The sequence below is a fragment of the Tyto alba genome, unplaced genomic scaffold, assembly GCF_018691265.1.
Source record: "Tyto alba isolate M040663 unplaced genomic scaffold, T.alba_DEE_v4.0 Super-Scaffold_42, whole genome shotgun sequence".
Lineage (NCBI taxonomy): Eukaryota > Metazoa > Chordata > Aves > Strigiformes > Tytonidae > Tyto > Tyto alba.
Window position 1 is genome coordinate 38434380 of NW_024881318.1, and position 23830 is coordinate 38458209.

At 39.0% G+C, this 23830-nt stretch overlaps 2 protein-coding genes across 4 annotated transcripts in view; both read right to left on the reverse strand.

Moving 5' to 3' along the window:
* Positions 1–6568: 6568 nt before the first annotated feature.
* Positions 6569–8822, reverse strand: CER1 (cerberus 1, DAN family BMP antagonist). The gene is made up of 2 exons (XM_009970719.2): positions 8295–8822; positions 6569–6862 (listed from the first exon to the last, which is right to left on the reverse strand). Exons 1-2 carry the CDS (start codon positions 8820–8822, stop codon positions 6569–6571), a joined length of 822 nt encoding a protein of 273 aa, XP_009969021.2.
* A 4955-nt stretch (positions 8823–13777) lies between these two features.
* FREM1 (FRAS1 related extracellular matrix 1) overlaps positions 13778–23830 on the reverse strand; it is a 74968-nt gene continuing 64915 nt past the window's right edge. For all 3 annotated transcript variants that reach the window (XM_033004219.1, XM_033004217.1, XM_033004218.1), the window contains 2 exons: positions 19672–19757; positions 13778–18260 (listed from right to left, as the gene is read on the reverse strand). In XM_033004219.1, coding sequence (XP_032860110.1) covers positions 18061–18260; positions 19672–19757 — 286 coding nt within the window. In that variant the 3' untranslated portion in view covers positions 13778–18060. The remainder of the gene's footprint in view (positions 18261–19671; positions 19758–23830) is intronic.

Sequence of the window (23830 nt, forward strand, 5' to 3'; positions counted from 1 at the left end):
CCATTGCTGATGCACATACACAATCTTTTGGCTACCTAAAGGCATCCCCATCTGCTTGAGTGGCATGGTTCCCACTGTAAATTGATGGGCTCTTGCCCTGGAGCATTTTTCCTACACAATGATGGATGAAATGGGTGAAGAGTAATATGGTGATCACCACTGATACAGAAAACTCTTCTTTATTGCTGATAACATTCTTCCTAAAAATTATAATGTGATTTTTCTGGAAAGAAAGTACCCAAAAAGTCAATTTAGTGTTTAGGTGGATTTCAAGCTTTTGTTGAGACTTTTGGACCTTGTCCTGTTTTATTTTTCAGAGTCCACAGTCTTCTGCTATACTGGGCAATTGTTAACATTGCAAGCTAAAGTTCCTCTGACCTGAAAATACATATTAGCAGGAACTGGAGGTTGTCTGGAAATAAAATGAAGCATGTTCCAGGTAAACCAGAAGATAGCACTTCCTCAAGAACAACCTACATATGTCCCTAGGAACAGGCATAACTGAAAATAATAGACATACTAATTGGACTGTTAAAAAACATAGGAAAAGGAATCACTGGAAAGGTTGTTGTGATAAAAAACAGTCTCTGCCTCTATTCCATGACAAGTTTCACATAGGAATTTATGCCTATATGTGAAAGATATAATGAGGTCTGGAAATTTTTCACTGATTTGAAGAATAAATGCAGGAAAAACAAACACAAAAACACATTAAAAACAAAAAAAAAGGATTGGAAAGGAAACCAAGGTCTTGGGAAATAAAATGGAAAGATAAACAAGGAGGAATGGTATGATCAATGAAGGTTTCTTGTAGAGTGAAAAAGAATCAGTCAATAACGTGATCTTCTAGTTACCTGCCAGGAATTTGCATTTCTATAGCAGTACGCTGCTAATGGCCAGTCATTAGACTTGTAGTCTTATCAGGCAGCTTGTATTTTACTCTTTTTTTCCTCATGGATGTGCAGAGAAAACACGAGTTGTGGAACAAGGGCAGTAGTCTATTCTGGCTCAGCCATCAGCACAGCAGTTCCCATTTGTTAATATTTCTTTTGGGAAAGCACAGTGCCAGAAGAAAAGCAGGCTGTCATGTGCTGGACTTCCCAACTGAACTTGCAAAGGTTCCGACTGTAGAAATTACCTGACACTTTTGCCAGGGTATCAAATCCAGATAGATAGATAATTAGTCTTTGTGGTGAACTCCATTCTGAAGGAAGAAACACCTAGGGGAAATACTAACTTTGCGTGAGATGGGCTTCACATCAAGTCCAGTATCGATGTATTACACAAATATTATTAAAAGCAAAATTAGAAAAATACCCACATTCTTCAGCGCTGAATATTGCACAATAGCGTAGAATTCCTCTTGGAGTTTCTGATGTCTGTGTTGTGTTGTTGGTGTTTATAAATTACCACAGGAGCCACCAGCTGTCATCATATAAATTTTATTGGCACTCTGTAAATATTAAATCAGCATGCTAAAATCAAGCCATGTGCAGTAACAGCTGATGCTCTGTTATGGAAAGCACATGCAGAAGAGAGGTATGCACTGCAATTCCCATGATTCTTACTGCTTACAAGCCCCTTGCTTCATGAGACTTTTCTAGGATTTGTTTTGAGCCCAACTGTGTCCCTTGGTCGATGCACAGAAGGGGCACTGTCTGTGCACAGATAACTTGGGGGCTGAAGAATCAGCCTTCTCAATAGTACATATCTTCCTGTGTCCTTCTAAATTGTGTAACTTAGTACTGCCACTTCTTTTCTGGAGCATGGTTGCATTGCTTGTTTCCTTGTAAACCTTGCTAATGTACATAGGAGACACTTGTTAACTCTATAAGGGGAGCAAATTTCTTCATGTCATGAAGGTCGGTGTCATGAAGATGGAGGTCTGTGTTAGTGACATGCTGTGCTGAAACAAAACCTGTCCTGGCCCAGAAGTTTTATCAGTCACAATGTCACAAACTGAGGTTGAGGCAAGTAAAGGCAAATGTCTCTCAGTCTTGGTTTTCTCTCTGACCTAATTGCCAGAAAAATCAAAGGCAAGATACGTTTTCTGATCTGTCTGCCTCAGTAGAAGGCATGATGAAATCTACTGATACCCCAGCCCAGGTAGCTTACATGGGGGTTAAGCCAGACCAAGCAGTAGTCTAATTTAGGGGGTTAATTTTCATCCAAAGCACTTCAGTGGTGTGAGGAGCTCTGCTCAGATACCATCCAGCTGCAGGTGTCCTAGCACTAGCTCTTCTAATGCCTCTCTCCCTCCAGGAATTGCTATCTGAAGTCCAGGCAGGGCAACAGACTGCTTGAATGCTTCCCTACCTGTTGCAGTGTGAGGTGGTTTGAACCAGCTTCAGCAGAGAGTTAAGCTGAGATACTTCCTCGTTCAGAAAGGCAGGGAAGGGAATGTGTCTGCTCTGTTTAAACACCCTGACTGCAGGCTGAAGCCACCGGCAGAACATCAGGCAAAATGGCTTGTAATTGCAATATGCTAAACCAGCAAAAATGCCTCAGAAGAGGCCTTAAAGAAACATAAGATTGGCCCTGACTCATTATCAATTATTCATTTTAGCTTTTGGTCCTTTTTTTGTATTTTTCAAGTTAAAGTGCATTTTGCTGGTAGCATGGAACACGAGGCACTGTAAACACGATTACTTTGTTCTCAATGTGGGCAATCAACATTTTTATTAATATTCTTTCATCAGGCCAACTCCTGAGTCTTCGCATCCCCATCTTCTCTCATCTGAGCAGAGGGAGTGTGTGCAGCTGTTAGGAAGAGATTTCAGGGGAGCTGAAGTTGATGGCTGCATACCAGATATTCAAGGAGCTAGGTTGAGCAAAACAGCAAATGCAAAATATTTATAATTCACTGTCAGTGTTTCCTGGTTTCACTGGCAAGCTGCCTGATGGAGGACCCAAGGTAGCCTCAACCCCACACCTCTTCACACGCACCATCCTGCACAACACACGCTCTCAGACGTGATGTGATTATGCAGCTGTGCAGACTGCCAGGGAGCTTCTTTCTGAGCATGGAATCTCATCATCTTGCTCTTGCAGCAAGGAGCTAGGACATTGAGGAGAAACCACCGCAAGAGATTTCACCACGTGTCAGTAAAACATGCTAAAGCTCGTTAGCTGACAGCCATGAGGTTAGCTGTGAATATTTCATAAATGGTGAACAAAGTACCAAGTGCAGCATGAATTGCAACTTCAGAGACTTTTTCCTGGAATACATGGTTGCGCAGAATTCAAAAAGAGTTTGGTGTAACTCTAGTGTTTGATGTAATTACAGGCATTAAAGCCAGTTGCATAAAATCTTTATTTAAGAGAATAACCTTTACCAAAAATTTATTCTGCTTAACCAATTAGAATAAACAGCGCTTCTCTTCAGTTATTTTCAAGGCAAAGCACACCCACTTGGAAAAAAGGCAGTAGGTCAAATAAAACAGCAGAAGTGTACAAACTCCACTTGGGATTGGGCTGAATTTTCAGAGAGCTCTACAACTATGGCTTAGTCTTGTTCTGTGAAACAGATTTGCACAAGGAGTGCTCTGAAATAGAAGAGATCACATTAACAGCACTTCCATTGGTAAGCATAGTTACACTGAAAAAGCTTTCACTGCACAAAGCATGCAACCTCTGAATGAACGCAGCTAAATTAAAGTCACACAGGTTTGGTGCTATAATGGCATTATTACTGGAAGCATCCATATAGGGATATGGATCAACCCCTCACCTTTCTAACCCATACTATTATACCAGTAGAGGCCATCATAGTTGTGCTGAGGTGAGAAAGCAAAATCCTGTTAGCCCCTGGTCACAATTTATTCCTAATACAGAATTTTTAAAGGCTGAGAAATCTGATCCAATTAACAAATTCTTGATTTTGCAGAATACTGTGCTAATTACATGCAACCAGTCATTGCTGGGTTAATTAAACATTCATCCAAAAAACCTACAGCACTAATCTAATTAGCAATTACTACAGCTGTCATTACTTTTAAGATGTGCAAATTCACATTAAGAATCTGGTCCTGCAAACTCCTTACATGAATAGCTTGCTTTGACTGCAATAATGCTTCAGTACACAGAAGGAGCTTTAAAAATTAGTCTGAATGCTTTACAGTTCATAATATAGCTTCAGTTCTGCCATCCTTATGTGCAAAAGTCACAGTTTAGCAGTCAGTCATGTCAAAATTACAAGAGTGGAAGTTTGTTCTTTTTAATTGACCTGTGATCTTGCTGGGAGTGCATGTAGGTCCTACCTTTAAGTGGTTCTCTGCAAGAATTAGACCTAAAAGACACTTGCACTACAGAAAAAAAAGAAAATGCAGACAACATTCTTACATATTCACACAGATTTAAGACATTGGTGGTTAGAAGTGTCAGAAGATTAAGGTATTTCAAATTTTAAAAGTTGTGAATAAAGAAGAAAGTTGGGAACTTGGATGCTTTGTGTGCATTTCTTCATTGGGACTGATTAAAAATGAACACTAATAATCACACACAATAACTCACAGAGGTTTGATAAGGTGCTGAGGTTTGAACCTTACGGTAAGGCAGGGAGTTGTTTCTCAGCGTTCCCACTTGCACACAGCATGCTTTACAAAGCACCAGTCATTAGGGCTGACTGTGCAATTGGACATGCCCAGTGAGGAGGAATCTCTACTGAAGAAAGCATGAGCCATAAGGAATTACTTTGTTCTCTGAATCGATATGGTTGCTAGCTGGTGCTACTGTGCCTGTTATAAAAGCTCTTTTTTGGTCATAACCCAAGTCCATTCATGCTCAATGCAGCCTAACGCATAAAGGTAAATTTCTGAATCTGGGTGCTAGTTCATTGCACTAGCATTCTGAGAATATCGATCAGCATTATAAAGCTTGGATAAGTATTAAATTAAAAGAAATATTTCCTGTATTGCATTCAATACAGGGATGATAAGACCTTCAAAGCTTCTTTCTTGGAATGACGTGTCATGCCATTACAAAGAGCCATACACAGTTTGCACATCAGTCCTTAGTGTAAAAGGATAGAGAGAAGGCTGTGTTCAGTTTTAGTATACAATTTTTATTATTTAAAAACAGGTTTATATATAATGAAAGATAACTATATACTAATCTTCAGTTTGCTCACTGCAAGTGACCTGCAGAAGCAAACAGCTATTGTAGCAGTTCAGAGACAGTATCAGAATATCATGCAGATGCAATTTTCAGTAAATATTAAACATTGACCTTGCACTCCAAAGCCATGCTGAACATATGTTTTTTTTGACAGGATATTAAGACACTTCTGATCACAGTGTAGTTCAAATACAAGGAATCATTTACCCAACTCTTGAACTGACCAGCTATATCAATGCTGATTTCCAATATCCCAAAAAGGAGTGCTGGATAGTTTAACATTAGGGGCCCAGGTCTGAGAGTTTGGCAATAGCAGTGGAGCAGATTCCCAGAGGACTGAAGGATCTGGGTTAGAAAGAGACTGAAGTCTGGTTGCTGGAAGCTGATCACTGTGGAGTGCCAGGTCTGCAAGACAAATCCAAGGAGAAGCAGCTGGAGAGAGCAGAGCAGCCAGCAGTTCGGCTAACAGCCACCGCTGCTGTGTTGGCTAGCACTAGACTCAGACCTTTCCTAGCAGAGAGTTTTCTCGGCTGTTCCTCTAAAACTATACAGGTATTGCCATGCTGATAGAATCCTTCTGCAGATTTTCTGTCACACAAATGCCTTTTCTGCTTTAGATTAGGTGTTAAGAACATGGCTTAATCTTGGAGTCAGTGACGTTAAAATTCATCAGACTGGAAAATGTGCATTGCCTTTCCACAGTGAATTTAAATAATAGCAATCCATTCATTTATGACGTTTTCTGTGGGAATTTTTTTCTCCTACTATGTAACATTTTCAGTTAAGAAAACATGCAGAGCAGACACATGCAGGAGAATAAGTGGTTTCTATGGCAAAATATCCTTTGCAACCACTATCTTAGCACGTAAATTGTGAGGTATAATTAGTTTTCAATGTGAACTGAACTCCAGCTGGGAGCAATCAGAATTACCTTAACTAGTCACAGCTTTCTGTCCACCTTATGTCCATCTATATTTTACGCTCTCCAGTCACTATCTTGATGTAAAAGTAGACCTGGTTTTGCAATGAAGACACTAAAGCCTCATCTGTGTTGCTAATAGAGCTATCATGACAGTCCCTGCAAGCAAATGAAACGTAAAACAGCCAATACATTAGGGTTTTGCACAGATAAATCATGCTAGTTCTTCATCTGTTGTTTACTAGCATCCTAGAAACAGTGATAGGAAGGGTGAAAAATTTTTTTCAAGGTTTCCCTTGTTAAAGTAACAACTCTACACATAAACCCAGTAATCTCATCTCCGTTACTTTAACAGCTGCAAGGAAACATCTCTAACATTTTAGGTAAAGTTATTGTTGAAGCAGAGAAGCAATTCAAGTAGAAAGGCTACATCTTTAATATTTTTATGTACCAGTGTGATGAAAGCTTCAGTTTTTTGGATTTTTTCATTGGCATATTGTCATGATCAAGGAGTTAAGAGGTACTTTGCACAGGTTAATTTTGCTCATGTACATTTGCATACAAGTCTGATAATAGAGATCCAATTACAGGGTCTTTAATCTTCTGAGTCTCACATTTACACTCTTCTACAATCATGACTTCTTTGACCACTGGGACAGAACTGGTGCAGTTGAGATCCAGGCGCTTCATGGAGAACTTGCTGGGCAAGCAATGAGAACAAAAGGTATAAAAACGATCATCTGGACCAGGAACATGAAAGGAACTACATTTTCCAAAACACAGATTATTCTGTACCATCACCTTCTCACAGTTCTCATGAGTAATACCCTGAAACAGAAAGCATTTTGAAATTTATGGTGCATGAAAGGCACATGGACTTTGATAGAAAGCATGAAGGCCCCCAAAAAAGCCAAAGTACTACATTATTTCCTCTCAGAATAAACTTCAAACTTGTTTGTTTTTTATGTCAAGCAAGCAGTAAAACATAAGAGCTTTTAAAAGCAAACTTTAGCGCTCCTGATGGTAGTTTTTAGATTGAACAACAAAGGCAAAATCTGCTTCAGTCAGAGCCTTTGTGAGCTGATGGGGGGAAAATCCAATAGGTTGGTTTGTCATATTTACCTTCTAATTGCTCTTTGAGTTCTACATTTCTGACATGGTTAAGAAGTCTTACCCGCTTAGCAGGACTTAAACCATAACTTTGGTCAGATGTTCTTGTATACAAATCACAAGCTAAACTCAAATGTAATCTTGAAGATTTGTGCCCATGTGGAAGAGGCATAATGTTCTTTAGCATTTTTTTTAAATTAAAATCTTAAAAGTGCAATGGAAATTCTGTAATCTCTTTGTTTGCAAGAATAACAGTTCCTTGTATCAAGAGAACATACGTCAACTCCTAAGCCGTAAAAAGCTAGACTGAAGTTTGCACTTTTATGTTGGCATAAATGCAGCCACCCTGGAGAAAGCTTGCCATATTACGTGGCACAAAAAGTAAAATGGTACAAGTTTCTAGGCCACATCTATATTTACATATGTCTGCCAGTGAAATAAATTTAGTGAGGAATATGAAAAAACATGGTCTTTGACAGACTGTGATTATAGAAACACTGAGAATAGATGTTGCCTTATGAGGAGTACAGCACTTTTATCTATACTATTTGTCTTGATGTTACAATATGACAGACTGACTTCATCCATGCAGGGAACAATTTACCAGTTCTTCATCATTCTTAGCACAGAATTAGATGTATGCATCAGTCTTCCAACTAATATAGCAGAAAGGAGTCCTTGCTTAGGTGTAAGAAAACAACCAGCTTCTCCTGTAAATACCTGTCCCGGGACATTTTGTATATATGCATACATGTATAAGTGTGTGCATATATACACACACACACACACACACATGTTTATATAAATAATTAATGTATACAAACTGTTTAGATGTATATTCATTGTATAGATAATTACTCCCTGCTGCCTTGCTTGCTCAGGCTAGGTCAGAACATCTTTGCATTAAAAGAATAACTAACTCTCTGAAAATTGAATGTGTGGCTTCCCAGTGCTGCAATTTAGCAGTTTACCTCATCAGACTAAAGCTTTTTCAGCCTTTTTCAGTGATGTTTTTCAGCTGCTTATCATGTGTGCATGTTCTGAAGCAGCCCTGTAACTTAGCAAATTAAATAGCCCATGTGTCTTTAGTTTCTGATTACAAGAGGCAGGGGAAGGGACATATTTCTTGATCTTGGACACTTGCTCTTACCTGGGAAAAAGTCAGCGTTCTGCAGTTTTCTTGGTGCATTTCATCAGTTTTGATAGGTAAGACAACCTCTTCAGATGCTGAATTCTTCTTTAATATGAAGTGGTCCCAAAATTTTTTGGCATCTTTTCTATAGGGAGATTCAGCCTCCCTCTTGCTGGAATAGTGGGATGAAGAGAAGTTTTCCACAGGAGAGATTTCTCTGGGTGCTGCCCAGGTTTTCAGGTCTTGGTCCACATGGGGTTCTGCATTGGGAAGAACAAATCTGGACATTTTTTTCTCCTCTTGCTTCTCACTTTCAGATGCTGTCTGTGGAATTGCTACAAGAAAGCTTGGTTCTCCCAGGGTTTCCTCAACACCTACCAGGTTTTCCCCTACCAGCTCACGGAAACTCTTACTTTCAAGCAGATTTTTGTCCAGATAGAAAAGGTGCTGAAATGGCCTTCTGCTTTTCCTCTGCAGTGAATCTCCCTGCAGCACTGTGGCTCCAAGACATGAGAGCACTAACAGCTGAAGGAAAAGCAGTGACATCATCCTGTAAGGTGAAGCCCTGTAGACCTGCTGCTATTGCACTGAATGTGGTGTGCTAGCTTTATACAAGAGCATGGTGCCAGCTTATGGCTGCTGTCTGTGTGCAGAGGAGGGGAGGGCTCAAGGGAGACCCTGGTGTGGCTAATTGCATTCATTTACTGTAGATTACAATTATGATAGGGGAGTTTGTGCTAATGAAACTCTGCTTTCAATCTGGATTATGTGTATTAGAAGGTCCTATCTAAAATCTAGTAACCCAGGATGGTGTGGGGGACAGAAGGAGTCAACAGGAAGAAATGTTTGGATAAGATGTCTAGTTTAGGCCTAGGAATTAAGGAAATGTTTGGGGTTGTGTATTAGCATGTTCAGTGTGGTCTTCATTGTTTATTTTGACTTTTCCATTCCACAAAGTTAGAGACTGTCAAAACAGGGAGTGCTATTTCATCACGACAGGAAAAGACAAGCCGATTAAAGTTTGCTAAAACATGAAGCTGGATATGGAGACATCAAATCAGCCCATTTTTTCAAAAGTTGAGTCTAATTTTGGTCTTTCAGATTTGGGATATGATCGAAGGCCTGCAGCAACACCACTGCAAACTGGCAGACTAGTGCTTACATAGCCAGAGGAATCTGGCAGAGAGCACTAGCCCTTGCTTCACCTCCTTCACAGCAGGTTTGCAGCTGCTGGAGTGCAGACATACTACTAGCCCAGAATAAAAGGTCCCGGAGTGAAGAAACTGTGCCCCAGATTCTGAAAGATTAACTAACACTGCTACATCCTGTTCAGGCACCAAAGACACTGCAGTCATCCTATAAAGTTGGTAAACAAAATGAGGATTTAAGCAAAACAGGTTAGAACTGACATATTATATGATTCTAGACCCTAAACTGGAGGCAGCTTTTGCAAAATTATCATGCTGTGCAACACGTAAGAAAAATATCTGATAGAACATCAGACAGAGGAGAGTTTTAAGAGAAGGAAGAGATATTTTCCATAAATATTGCAGATATTGATCCTAATCTGAAAATACTAAAAGGAAATTCTGCTTCATATAATTCACCTTTTAGGTACTCTAATCTCTACACACTCCTGTTTCTACCAGAAATAGTCTGTCTATCAACAGACTTAAGTCTGCAGCTGATCTGTTCCTTATTATTGAGAACTTAGGTGGTCTATACCATATATATGGGGTTATTTGACTTTCATTTCCAGGAAATTAGTTTATTGCCTGATAATTGAAATAAACTAATTGCCTAGCAACATCCTTGTAAAGCACTGACAACTTTAGCAGAAAGTTAGTGGAGAGTTTTTCCATACCGCATAATTCACTTGAGTTAAAATTTGTTCCACTCTTGAGGTCCGTCCTGAGACAGGAGTGTATAGAGCTCCAGCAAGAATGGGGCTCACACACCAACATTAGAGTGTATTTGTATCTTGATCTCAGTGGGATGATCTCGTTAAGGGAAGCACAGCTGTCAAGCACAAACTTCACCTAAGCGCAATTTAATTCTGCCCCTGGTTTGGTACCTTTCTGAAGTCTCAAGTGTGCCCAGAGAGGGCAAATTTCCCCACAATTGCCAAGACTAAAATTACAGAAAATACTGGCATCTGCAACAAGATTGGCTATGAGGTGTGCATGCAAAAAGTCCTTGCATCATATTTACACAAGCATGTTCAGCATTAGGGTGGAGCAACAATGAGTCAAAGAGATTAATTTAATTTGATGGTAGATAATTAAGTAGCCTAGAAGTGCAGTTTGAATCTTCACATCCTATATTGGCTAACAAGTTGAACTGAAGCAGCTGACTGTTGGAACTAAAATTCCTTCTATATGGTGCATGTTGGTAGTAGTCATTCAAAATTATTCAGCAAAGATAAGGACATTACATTTTGAGTTTTTCTTCTTTTTTTCCTTTTTTATTTTTATTGCTCAGAGAGTTCAAGATTGGGCTGATACTCAGATCTGTGTATGATACTGTATTATAGTGACCCAGAAGGGTCTGACACATTTGACAATGTCTTTCAAACACAAGATTTGACTGAAACAACATATATTTCTGCAGCTTTTTGCTTCAGAATTTAAAAATATAAAGCTAACTAAAACAATGTAAAGATGATTCCATCTAGATTATAGCAACACAACAGAAGTGGGTTTTCTGTTTGCTTTTATCTGTTTCTGCTATTTTTTACTTCCTTTGTCAGGAATTGCCTTTTCTCTGTATAGACCAGTGATGTACCAGCTCTTTCTGTTTAGAAGTTCCAGCTGTGGTCTTAATCCTGTAATGTCTGTATTTAACTTTATCAATGTAGGCAAAATTGCATTAAATTACTCACATGTATGTTTACAGAATTGAAAACTAAGTCCCTGAAAGGCCCAAATTACCACCCTTCAAGTCCTGCTTAAAAAATCCCACCGCCTTCAAGGTGAAACAAAAAAGGCTTTTAAGCCTCAGTTAAATTTTACTCCAGTCTGCACTGAAAGAATAAAACATATGGGTATGTGTGCAGGTGTATTCTGCCCTTCTTATATGATGTGGCTGAGGCATGGTATGGTGACCAAATAGTATCTTAGTTCCTGCTGGAGGGTTCTTTTTGTAGCAGGAATATGAGCAAAATAATTTTATTACTGCTGTTTACAGAGGGTTCTTTCTGCAGCTCTTAACAAAGAATAAGTCATGTTGCAATCAGCAAATATGGTGCACATGATTTAAGGATGTCTCTGTCAATGCACAGGTAAAAAATAAGTAAATCATAGTACTGGAATGATTGGGGTGCCCAGACACTGCTATGTAAACTAAACTGGTCTGGGTTATTGCTGCATTGCAAATATTAACAAGGAATGTATAAAAACCTTAGCCTTGGCATATATGTATGGACATTAAGCTGCTAGTCTTACAAGTATGGTGCAATGGCACTGAAAAAAACCCCAAAACGTTCAGGATCCATTCATGGTATGTACCATTCTATCCTATAACATACAGCAAGAAAAAAGGCCTGCCTTAGAGGACTTCAGTGTAAAAAAGCAAAATATTACTTACAGAAGGATAGAAAAGAAGACAGAGCTGTCTTCTCCTCTAGGTCAAGCCAGTTCTAGTTTAGTTGCTGAGTTTTCTTGGTTGGTTTTACCCAAGATCTGCTGAGAGCCAAAAGCAGTATGCCAACTATAGTTCTGCCAGGCCAGTCTAATATTGTTCCATGATAGTAAGCTGTGGCTGCTTTACAAGAGATAAAGTTAGTAAGAAATGGGACCTGGTACATCTGGGCACAGTTTGTTCTATATTTACATACTATCTAAATCTGTTTTGGAGTCAGCTGCCTGTGTAACTGTGCACAGGTAGCAGGCCTATCCTCAGCCTCTTGGTTCAGCCAGGATCCTGCCTGCGTTATGGGAAGGCATCCCAGCTCAGACAGCGAGTTCAGAGAATCATTTTGAAGTTAAAAATAGTAAGTCAATTTGTGGTGATATCAACTGCATACACTAATAATTGACAACAGAGATTGGACTGGGCACATAATCATTATGTTCCAAATACAGCTAATCTCAGATTTCTACAAAAAGCAGTGCTGTGTCTTCTATAAAAACTTGTTTTCCTGCCTGATTACCCTTTCATATAAGCATAGCACATGTTGTCACTGTATTTTGGTTGTTAAATCTTGTGGCTAAATGCAGCGGTGTCTTTCAAGCAGGCTTTGATTTGCCTTCATAGTAGCAATTTATTTGGGACATTCTGTTTTCACTAGAAATAGTCACTGTGAATGTTTGCCCGTCCTTTTAAAACTGTCAGGTCCACAGATGACAAGTGCTATGCAAATGCAAAGTGGTATTATTCATTTATTTCAGAGCTGGAGTTTATTCAGTCATTATGGGCATAAACTGAGTAATTAGTTACACTGCCAGTTGATGCCTAAAAATAATTCTTAGGCAGTGCTTGAATTACTTGCCTTCTGTTGAGCTAAATAGTCTCATCATAGCATGATTGATGATTAAATGATTAAAATGGATTTTATATATTACAGCCCAATTCAATATCCCATCATTTTCAAAACACATCTCATGTAGACAAACTTGTGTCCAGATACATCTTTTACAGAACCCATATGAAGACCTCAGAACTAATGAATTCGCACTATGCAGTTTATTCTCCAATTATTGTACTTATCAAAGAAAGCCATCTGTGGTCTTTGTTTTACTGAGTTTCGGGGAAACAGATCACATACAGGCCTCATGGGAAAGTTATAATTATGAAACCAAAAGGCTTTTTACAAAGTATGATATGAAAGAACAGACAGTAAATCTGTTCAGTTTTGAACCTTCAACCTTAGGTATGGTACATCGTTAATTCCCCCCTTTGATATTCAGTTTCAAGCCCTCTGTTGCATTGGTTTTTTACTTATTTATACCTTCCTGTTCACATTTCTCTGTTTCTTTGTGCTGTAGCAACAGAACTGAGAACAGCCTTAAGTTTCAAACAGCTGCCAAACAGTAGATGCTCACACATGAAAATGTTTGTGTGTGTCAAGCAGGGCTAGGATAAGTGTCCTTTCATGTGTATTGGCCATGTTCTCATGGCTGTGGGTACGTACACGTGATGCAATGGATGGTTTTCTTCCAACTATTAATTCTTAGGCTGGGAGATTTTGGACAGGTGTCCACCTCCTGAAGCACCTCCTGAGTGGTACTGGCACATACGTACTGTCTAATTGAGAGTGTAACCAGTTCCAAACCCAGCCTGGGGAGCTGTGTTGGGTATGTGCTTGATTGTCTCAGGCCATTAAGCTGTGGGACAGTGAACCAGGGAAGAAAGAGTCTGGTCAGAGAGACATTTCAGTCTTCAAGAAGACACATCTTAGAGTACTGTGAGTAATTTGAGAGAGCAGTGGTTATTCACTGGAGAGTTTGACAACACCAAGAAAATGTTTGTAACATAATCCAAGGAAGAAGATGCAGATAAGATTTCTTTTATTAAAGTAAAAATATATTTAGATTTATCTGAAAATTTCAGCTGTATGCATAAAATCATATTCTTTTGCTTACTGTCCCTGTATGCAGTATTTCAGATACCAGATTCCTATTCATTAGGACTACATCTGACTGAAAACAAGACATTATCTCAAGGGCATAAAAATAAACAAACAAATCCTATTATGTTTTTGTCTTATAACCTTATACTGCTTGTGTACTGATGTAGGGAACAGTAGTTCAGCAATGGAATTAGAGTAGCAGAGTTCTCCATATTACAAGCAGCATTGCTTCTTAAAGGGCAGTAAGAGAGAACTGTCATCTGCATCTCCTCCATTAAGATGACTGAGGTTAATGAGGGACAATGACTTTTTTTCACATTCTCCTTTAAATCAAGAATCTTAATAAAATTCAACTTTATGGACTGATAGTCTTTCTAGAATTTATTCTTCCTCTTGTATATCCACTTGCAGATCTATAATGTCTGTTAAATTTACTCCTCAAAATAAACAACATTTTCTCTTTTAAAAATGGTTTGCTCATGATACAAATATCCTTATAGTATTAATTCAGGAATAGGCTCATGCAGAAGAAGAAACAGAGTTCAGAAAATGCATGGAGTAAATAGTAGGTATATTATGCTTAACTCTAAGTGCATTTCTATTATGTCAAACACTATATTTTTTATCACTAGAATAAAAGTTTTTGTGAGATTATGAAACTGAAGAAATAACATATTCACCAAAATATGTTTCAGTTTTGTATTAACACACATTACAAACTTAAACATAATATATATAGTGTTCTGAATACAATTACAATAGCACCAGTCTTGTGATGTAAATAATGTAGAACCACAGTATTCACTGAATTACAGATATAATTCTCTCAAATCTATTTTTATAATTTTAGAATGAGTGAATAAAGACTTGAAGGCATTCACTAAGTTTCACTGTGTACAAAAGAGATCTGGAAAACTTTTCTGATTTTGCTCAGATTAAAAACCAGATCTCAGTGAAGCTGATAACATCACAAATGGTTTAGAATATTTGGTTTGGAAGAGGTGCTCCTGTGGTCAGTTGCCATTCCATTTTTTTCATAATCATTGTCTTTGAGTCAGCTACTTCTCTCTCAAATTTGTTTGATATTGGTCAACAGATTTAAAATACACTTGCCAGGGAGAGAAGGTGGTTAAAAGCCACAGGCACACAAAGACCTCCCATTACCTATTCCTTAACAGAAGTCTAGGCTAACCGCTGGGTTCTTTTCACTGAGCTGCTGAGTCTTGGTTCTGTTGCTCTTAAAACTTACATGGATAGTTCTGGTGAAACAAATCCTTTGTTTATCCACAACATGTGCCATCTGTAGGTGAAGACCAGAATTTACATGCTTCTCGTTCTTACTTTCAGCTTCTTGAAATTCCCCTGCTGATGCTGGTCCTCAGAATGTTGATGTTCATCTTAGTTTTCTCAAAGTCTAGATCAAAATTACTGAAGACTGGAAAAACTTCCAGTAACTTCTCAGGATTTTAGGCCCCTCCTTTACTAAACCTCTTAGAGACAACAACTTCCTATGACAACAGAAAAAACTAATTTATTTGTGCTTTCTGTGATTTGAATACATCATATTCTTTGAAATCCAGTATTCTAATAAAAGCTGTAAAAATCTATGAAAAAATACTTAATTTTTAAGGACAGAAAAATTAAAATTTATGAAAAAATCAGTTCATTGTATTGAAAAACAATTCAGCAGCCTTTTAGGGCAGAAATATCCTTGCACTGCAATATAAGAATTTTAGCTTCATTAGTGTAATGTATTAGATCTAATGAAACCAGTAAACACATACCGTCTGCTCAACTAACAATCTGTTGTGTACTGAAATCTTCATACTCCTCAATCACTTTAAAGTAGTTCAAATGAAATACAGATAAGGGAAATTCTCCCCTCTTCTTACTAAAGCAAACCTCTGAGATCACTGTTGTCTCAGACTAGGCATAAGTCATTTATTAGTTACTGATCAAGTAACAAGCACCTTGATCAAAATTCCCTCTCTGTTGATGTCATGCATTTATTAAGTAATTATGAGAGGTATTGAAATAATCTCAACAGACTTTATCAATACAGCACTAATAAACTCAGCAGTTTTTATAAAAAGGAGGCCCTAAAGAACTGAAAGTTTATGTTTGTGTCTAGCCAAGTTCTCTTAGTCAGTTTTCCCTGGAATTCCAGAACACAACAGCAAGAGATCCAAAAAGTGCTTTTTAGATCCTAATTTTTTTTTTCAGTGAAAACTGTCAGAAGTAAAAACAAATCTCGGTGGGCACTCAGGTGTTCTTGGCTTGGGGAATTCTTGAAACAGTTGGCCTACCTGTGTTGGTCTAGAAAACTCCTTAAGCAAAAGTGTTAGTGTCTAGCAAAAGTGTCTAGAAGCTTGGCATAAAGATTACCATGACAAAACCAAAGAAATCCTGGAAATATTTTTGTCTGTATCTGTTGATACCAACAATAAGGGTGAGATGGTTCTGTCCACAATATTTTTCCTCTAATTTTGCAATGCAGTCATGGTTATCTGCAATAGTCCTTTCAGAAGGGTTCTCTTCTATATACAATGACTGTCCAGATACTCCCATTCCTATGGATATTCATTTAACATGTCACAGGCAGGGAGGAAGAATGAGTAACCCATGCACACCAAAGGCAAGGAGAAGGGGTAAATAACCCCTGAAACAGCGCCCTCAGCCCAGAGAGGAGAGGTGATTCTGCTGCATCTGTCCCTCGCAAGACTGAGAAACTGCTGTGAGGAGCCCCAGAAGGAGGTTTTGCACCTCCAGTGCAAATGGTGTACAGAAACAATTGATCCAGAGGCTGGCTGAATAGAGAAGCTGATGGGCAAGGGGAGGATCAACTGCTGGCAGCAGGCAGGCAGATGGGATGGATGAGAGTTCATAAGGTACAGGTTAAATTCACCCTGTTCAGTGCCACACCAACTGTCACACACTCACCATGGACGGAGGGAGGGTTTGAGAGGAGTTTTAATTTATTTTAGGAAACCTATGACTTGTTCCTTATTTTTAATTTTAAGGCTGGCAGTAAGGTCCTAAAGCAAGACCTTTGACAGGTCAAATATAAACTTACTATTGTGTTATGAAATGGTAACACTGCAACTGCATATATTTAAAATAAGTTAAAATTAAGTTATGGGCAGCTGTTTTTTCCTATTAAATGCTGATTTTTAAGCCTTTCTCAGAACTAAATCTGGATTTTTAATTATGATTTTTAAAAACCTCAAATCCCCAATAAGGACTTAGATTAATACTTTTCGAAAGCCATAGCTGCTTTAGTACAAAACATGTCTCATGATTACATTGGTTTATACACACATATAAATCCTATTGATGTTTATGTATCACTGAATATCCCAAGATATTATTCTAGGATTAAGCTTCAGTATTGATTTTTTTTTTGTGTAAAATATCCTTTGATACAGCATTAGATTTACAGAGGTCCCATTATTTAATTACACTAAAAATTACAGCACTGTCCTGCAACTCCGAAAAACATTGAACACTTTTTGTTAGGAATGTGAAACAATATGTAGCTCTGTGTGAGCAGATCCATTGGGATCTGAAGCTGGCCTTGGGAGGTAGAAAAAGAAATACAAGCCTTTGCTCCAGTTGGTACTCTGTCACTAAATCCCACTGTTGGTATTTTCATAAGACATTATACTACGGCACCCACCAAGGAAGCCCCAGTGTCCTGAGATAATGTCCTTCCTCTCATCACCCAAGAGAACCTGGGTTTAGCCTGCAAAGTTTGCCCTCATTCCCACCCCAAACAGTCTTCCTCTCTTTGTGACTGCGGGGTAAAACTGCAGTTTTTATTGCAAACGAACTAAAGCAAGAGCCAATTCACAATCCCTCCTTAAGAATGAAGCAAATCAACTGATGTGCTACTTCCTTTTTTTAAAAAAAAAAAAAAAATATTCCACAGGAATGTGATGAAATTCTTCAGGCCTAGGTCTTTGGTGTAAAATCACATATGAGTAAGTGACAGATCAAAGTCTTTGGGAAGAGTTCAGAACTTTAACCTGGACATAATCTTTGCAACTGACCTCAATTCCTTGGTTAGAGCCCAATGCATCTGCACCTCTGGCAGCATACAAAGTAAACCTTGCTGATAATTAGGAGTTTTCTAACTGCACACCCTCACAAACTTGCAGCTAAATAAAATTGAAACAACATGAATGTCCATGTGCTTTTACAGGTACCCTCCATTCTTTACAGCTTTCTTGAACATATATAGCGGCTCCGTTTGACCTTCCTGCAGTCAGTTGCTTGCCATTTTCCTCGCTTCTGCACCAATACACAATTTCTTCCTCTCTTTGGAAAGTGGTAGGAGCCTCTTCTCCAGTTTATGTAGGTTACAGGTTCTCCTCCATTCCACTCCAAATGTCCAGGATTGACTTGGTCATTCAAGCCTGTTTGAAATTTATAAAACAGTATCAGTGATGTTTATTGTCTCTGGATCCTGATGCCAACAGAAACAAGTTGTTCTATTCCTTTGTTAAAAAATGCATACAATATTGTGCTGGGAGAAAAAAAAGCATCTGGAATACAAGTAGAATACAACTTAATATTTCATAAGGCCATCTGAATCACAATTACTGCCATCTGAATAAGGGAAAATACAGTTTCCCGCATTATTGCCTATCTAAAATGTTTTCTCTCTTTCCATCTATTGCATGTCTGTCACCTCCATGTTTCTCTGATATTTAAGAAGCCAAGCAGAATGTTGTGTTCAAGTCTGGGCAGCCTCAGATGCCTTCAGATTCCTACTGAAAATAAAATCCTGCAGAACTTTGTAGACCTTGTTTGCATTGTTGAAATTAACAGTTGTAAAATTAGTTCATGTTAATTAATACAACCTAAACCACATCCTTCCACTTAGCCTCTGAGTTACTAAGACCAACATGGGTGGTTTATTTTCAGACATAACCTGTCTTCTTGGCTAGAAGAGATCAAGATCAGAAAATTGACACAATGGTCTTGTAGTTTTCATTCTTATGAGGGGAGTTTATTTCTTCAGGTTAACAGAATCATGATACCATTAAACATGATCCCAAAATAACTATTTTTTTTAAGTTAATTTAGTATAGCTATTAAAATCCATCTCAGAAAATTACTAAGAGCTGAAAATATCAGTTCACAACTGGAAAAAATAACCTAAAATGTAGACAGTATAGCAGAAACAAGAAGATTTAGAAGAAAGCAATAGCACTAGTCCATGAGCTAAGGCAGTCATTCACAGAAAGGGATCAGGAGGTACAGAGAAGGCCCATCTGAATTCTTTCCATTTCTCCTTAAATGAAAGTGCATAATAAGAAACAGAGAGCTAAATCTAAGATGATGTGATGAAATCTTATTTAGATGATTATCTAAATAATTCACAATATTTCTGATACAAGATGACACTATTAAATTAGCAGTAACATAAACAATTATTTAGAGGGGTTTTTAGGAAAAAAAAAAAAAACAAAGATAAATTAGAGATAAATAAAGTAACAGTCAAAAAAGAGAGGTGAGATAAACAAAGGAGTAGAAGCTCCACCAGAACTAATTTTACCAGCTAGTATTAAAATGGGAAAGTTTTTGAGGCAAAAACAATCCAGCAGTAAGCAACATGATAAACTCTTCTTTTTGATAAAGACTTATAAAATTAGCCAGATAAATTATGGCTTTGAGTTTATGCCTTGCTCCAAAATAATAAAGGCAGTAGAAAGTCAAGGACAATGCAACATTGGAAAACTGGACTGGAACTGCTGCAGCAGTTTCTGCTTCCCAAAGTGCACGGGAGTTGTAACCTTCAGAGGGTATAGTACAGATACTTGCCTATCCAAAAGGGCTTCCTCCCACTGAAGTCCCACAGCCACTGCATGTGTTGTTCATTAGCCACGCTTGCTAGACTCCCTAGGTATCTAAGCTCAAGGAGAGAGGACAGAGTAATCAGCATTACACAGAGTGACAGACAGCTCCCATTGACTTATCAACAAGCCGTACTGATTCTAGTATAAAGCATATAAATAATGCTTCGCAGGAAATCCACTCTTTACTGGCATGAAATAATAATTACATAAAGATAGAGCCTTAAAATTCTGAATTACTTGGAGAGGAACCAAAGTCCTAGTCTGATTTTTCTAACAGAAAAATTAAATCAGCTGAGCAACTGAAAGAAATATATACAGGAAATGCATACCTCATACTCACAAACTGTGTTTTAAACCACCGACACAATCATTGATACATATTTTTCTTTAAAATACTAATCTGCCCACGCAAAATCCAAGCGACTGAAAGATACAGCTTCACCTATTTGGTAGTAAAACTGACTATATCTTTTTAAAATCATGTTCTGACAAAACTAAGGCTTTGGATAACATAGTTAAGATCTCTGTGATGTTTCAAAACAGAACTAAGTGTGTGTAATTTAGGGGTCTGGCTTAGAGTGGTAGCGTGGTTCTGAGAGGTAAGTTGGGTTGTCTGAAATGACTATGCATTTAGCTCAGATCAGAGACCAGTTGTGGTGTGTATTAACCAGACTGTTTCAGAACAAAGCCAATCCACAAACTCTGCTCTGCGTTTGTACTCAAAGTATGCCAGTCCCAAAGGAGGACTTGCAAACTCTAGACACTGAATAGCCTTGTCATTGTGAAGTCTTCCAATCAGTACCAAATGTGCAAGCACCAGCAAGCTGCTCTTTAGCCAGTTAGATATCAAGCTAAATTCTGAAGCATTAAGAGACAAATGGCATCCTTCACATTGCCAGGAACTGTCAGCTATCAGTGGCTCCACTTCCTTATTTATCCATCTTTTTGCCTGCCTTGATATCATGTCACCTTTTTACCTGTCACACCTACTGTTGCCTTCCCTCTGATGCTGAGCCTCTGTCATTTCTGTTGTCTTATATTTTCGACTGCCACTCAGTCTAATAGTGATACGAACCCCTTCAGCCTCCCAGGACATCATGGCTGATGCTTGATAGGGCCCAAGTAAACAATACTGCACACCAGAACATGTCTTAAGAGAGCCAAAATCTCTTCTAGCAGCAGAATAAGTCAGTGACATTATGAGGAATTTGCTAATTTCACGACTGTTGCCAGATAATGGCGACAGAAGATCAGTATTGCTGCACAGGAGGTAAAAACTGTTTTCCTTAAGAGCTGGGCTGACAACCAGACCTCAAGAGTGACATGGAAGACTTGAATCCACTATGGAGACCACAAAGAGGTCTTGGGGTGCAAACCCACCACTAATCCTGCTGCCCAGTTAAAGACCCACGCCTGTAGCTCCCTTCTTGTTTGCTGCTTTGTATCTCTTCTAACAGCACTGATCTTGTGGATGCCATGTAACACCACACAAGACAGGAAAGCAGGCAAATTTTACATCGGGAGGAGTTCAAAGTAGTAACCTAGTAACCCACAGTATTCTGCACAGTCCCTACTGCACAAAACTTGGACCATTCCTTAATCTGGGCACTCAGGGGCATAGTATGGAATGTTACAACATTCGTTGTAACACTGATGGGATGCTCCTGCTGCAAAGGCATCCTCCGTTATCCCTGCAATCAACCAAAGCAGCAGGGGATTCACCCTTTGCTTTGCTTTCCATGGTGAGTCTGCCAAGGCCTGCAGGACAGCGGAGTGTTAGCCCTCACAGCCAGTGTAATCATGTCTGCCCCAGACCAAACACTGCACAGTAACGTAGGTCCCATCAAGGGTCCTCAAAGTTCAGGGGCCACCAGAGAACAAACTGTAAAAGATCTCATTGACATCTGTGTACACTCTCCTCAAGTAGAGGTGTGGTAGGATGGCCTCAGAAACATTGCTAATGATGTTACAAATGGCAGACTGTCCCAGCACAAAGCAGCTACCACCTGTCTGGCAGGGGTCAGGACTGTGCAGCCTCTTGTGGTACGGGCTCCCAAAATTTCACCCAGTGAAGCTCAGAGAGGCTTTCACTGTGCTTCTCATCACAGTCAAGTTTCATGCATGGTGTTGGTGCCTGTATGTCCCACAGCTGACATGCTTCCATGCTTCCAGGCCCATCTAATAGGCACCGAATCTCCAGTGAACCAAGAATAAAGCTGTTACACTGACAAAAGCTCCTGGAAAGTTTTGTACTCTGTCTTCTTCCTCAGACAACAAGTCCAGGCAAGCAGGCTTGGTTAATTCAGGGTGTCCTCCCAGTGTAACTGACATAGCAGCAGGATGCCATTCCCCCTCACAGTGACTGTGGTTGGCCACTGATCAAGCTTGGAACCAAGAAAAGATTTGGGCAGCAGTCTCTGGTATCACTACTAGCTGAGCAGCAACAAAAATAGGGCATTTTATCTGGCTTCTACCTAAGGACAATCAAAGCCCTGGAGCTTTACTTTAAGTAAGCATAGCTTACTCCTGTTGTTTCAATTGTTTTAGAAAAATGTGAAAACAAAAAGCATCAATGTGTATCAGTAACTGCTATATCATTTATGACATACAGGGGTGGTCAGAGCAATAACAGTTTCAGATTTCTACTTCAATCCAAGTACCAGGGAGAGACTTCAGCACTGCGAAAGGAAAGCACTGCAGTAATTATAACGTTATCTAATCTTTTCTCCATAGGAGTGCTTTCTAAATACAACCTAAGAAACACACGACTGAAGAGAGAACAACCATTTGAATTGTTACACCTAGTCAGGAGTTTTGCTGTATTGTAGGGAAATGAGAACCATCCTGAAGGAACATATCACTTATGATACTATTAGTAACTGTACCTCTAGGCAGAGTGCCAGACAGAGGAAATGACAAGATAATGTTATTTATGGAGCTATGTAAAACTAACACTTCCTAATTTAAATGACTCTAGAGAAGGGGTCATAATGTTTTATTTAAAACAAAAACAAAAAACAACACAAAAACCCACACACTTCACTGATTTCTGTGCTAAATAAGTCCATTTGAAATTATTCCTGTGTGCTTTAGAATTTTTGCTATTAAATCAAGAGCATCTGTCATCTTAGAGCAGTTGTCCAAAGCAAGGAAGTGTTTTGGGTAGCCACTGACCTTTCAAGTACTATATGCAAAACACTTAGCACAAGGACTTAACTAATTTTACATTAAATTATCCGATACATTTAAAGGATCTTTATACCATTCTGTTAAATTTAATTTTAGCAAAAACACACTTGACTAGCTATGAAGGTCCCTGCAGCACAGGAAGAAATTTAATTTGAATGAACTGCTGTAGTAAATCTGCCTTATACTGATGGTGAAGGTGGGGGAGTGACTGAGAGGCCTAGCTTATCCCAGGCTTTTGTTTGATCACCTAGTAATCCTGGTGCCTTGAAATAGGTGTCTAGTGCTGCTTACGACACCTTGTGGCATTCAAAACATTCAGGTGAGGCTGGCAGACATGATGCAGAGCTTACAGCAGCCCTGCTGTTGGGTAAGACAAGATACCCTGGGCCTTTAAAATTACTTTAGGAACCCGAATCCCTGTGCCAGCGTCATTAGCAATAATGTAAGCTAAACCAGTCACTTACAGAACTAGCACAGCATTAGGAGAGGAGGGCACCAGGGTCCATCCTGCTTTGCAGTAGGCAACACTGAGCCACTATGAAGGATCTAACCTACTATTTTAGATGTGGTTGTACATGTAATTCCCAAGGACTGAGGCCAGATGCTGCTAATATACAAACACCAAACAAAGTAACAGTCCCTGCCCTACAAAGCTGGCAGTAAAGGATCTGAAATCTGACTATATTTGAACTCTAAATGTTCAAGAAGATGAAGGTGTAATCTGTCTAATGAAGCAAAAGACACAACTGTGGGTTCTGTCTAGCCAGTGAAGGGTCCCTTCAATGGCAGCAGTGGAACTATCTCACACGTGAGCGAGCCCTGCTGCACAGATCCTTGGGGAGGGCGTGTTCCTATGGGATGAACAAGAACCATAACATAAATCACAAAAATTGCTGCTAAATCAGGCTGCTGTGGGATCACTCAACCATAATATC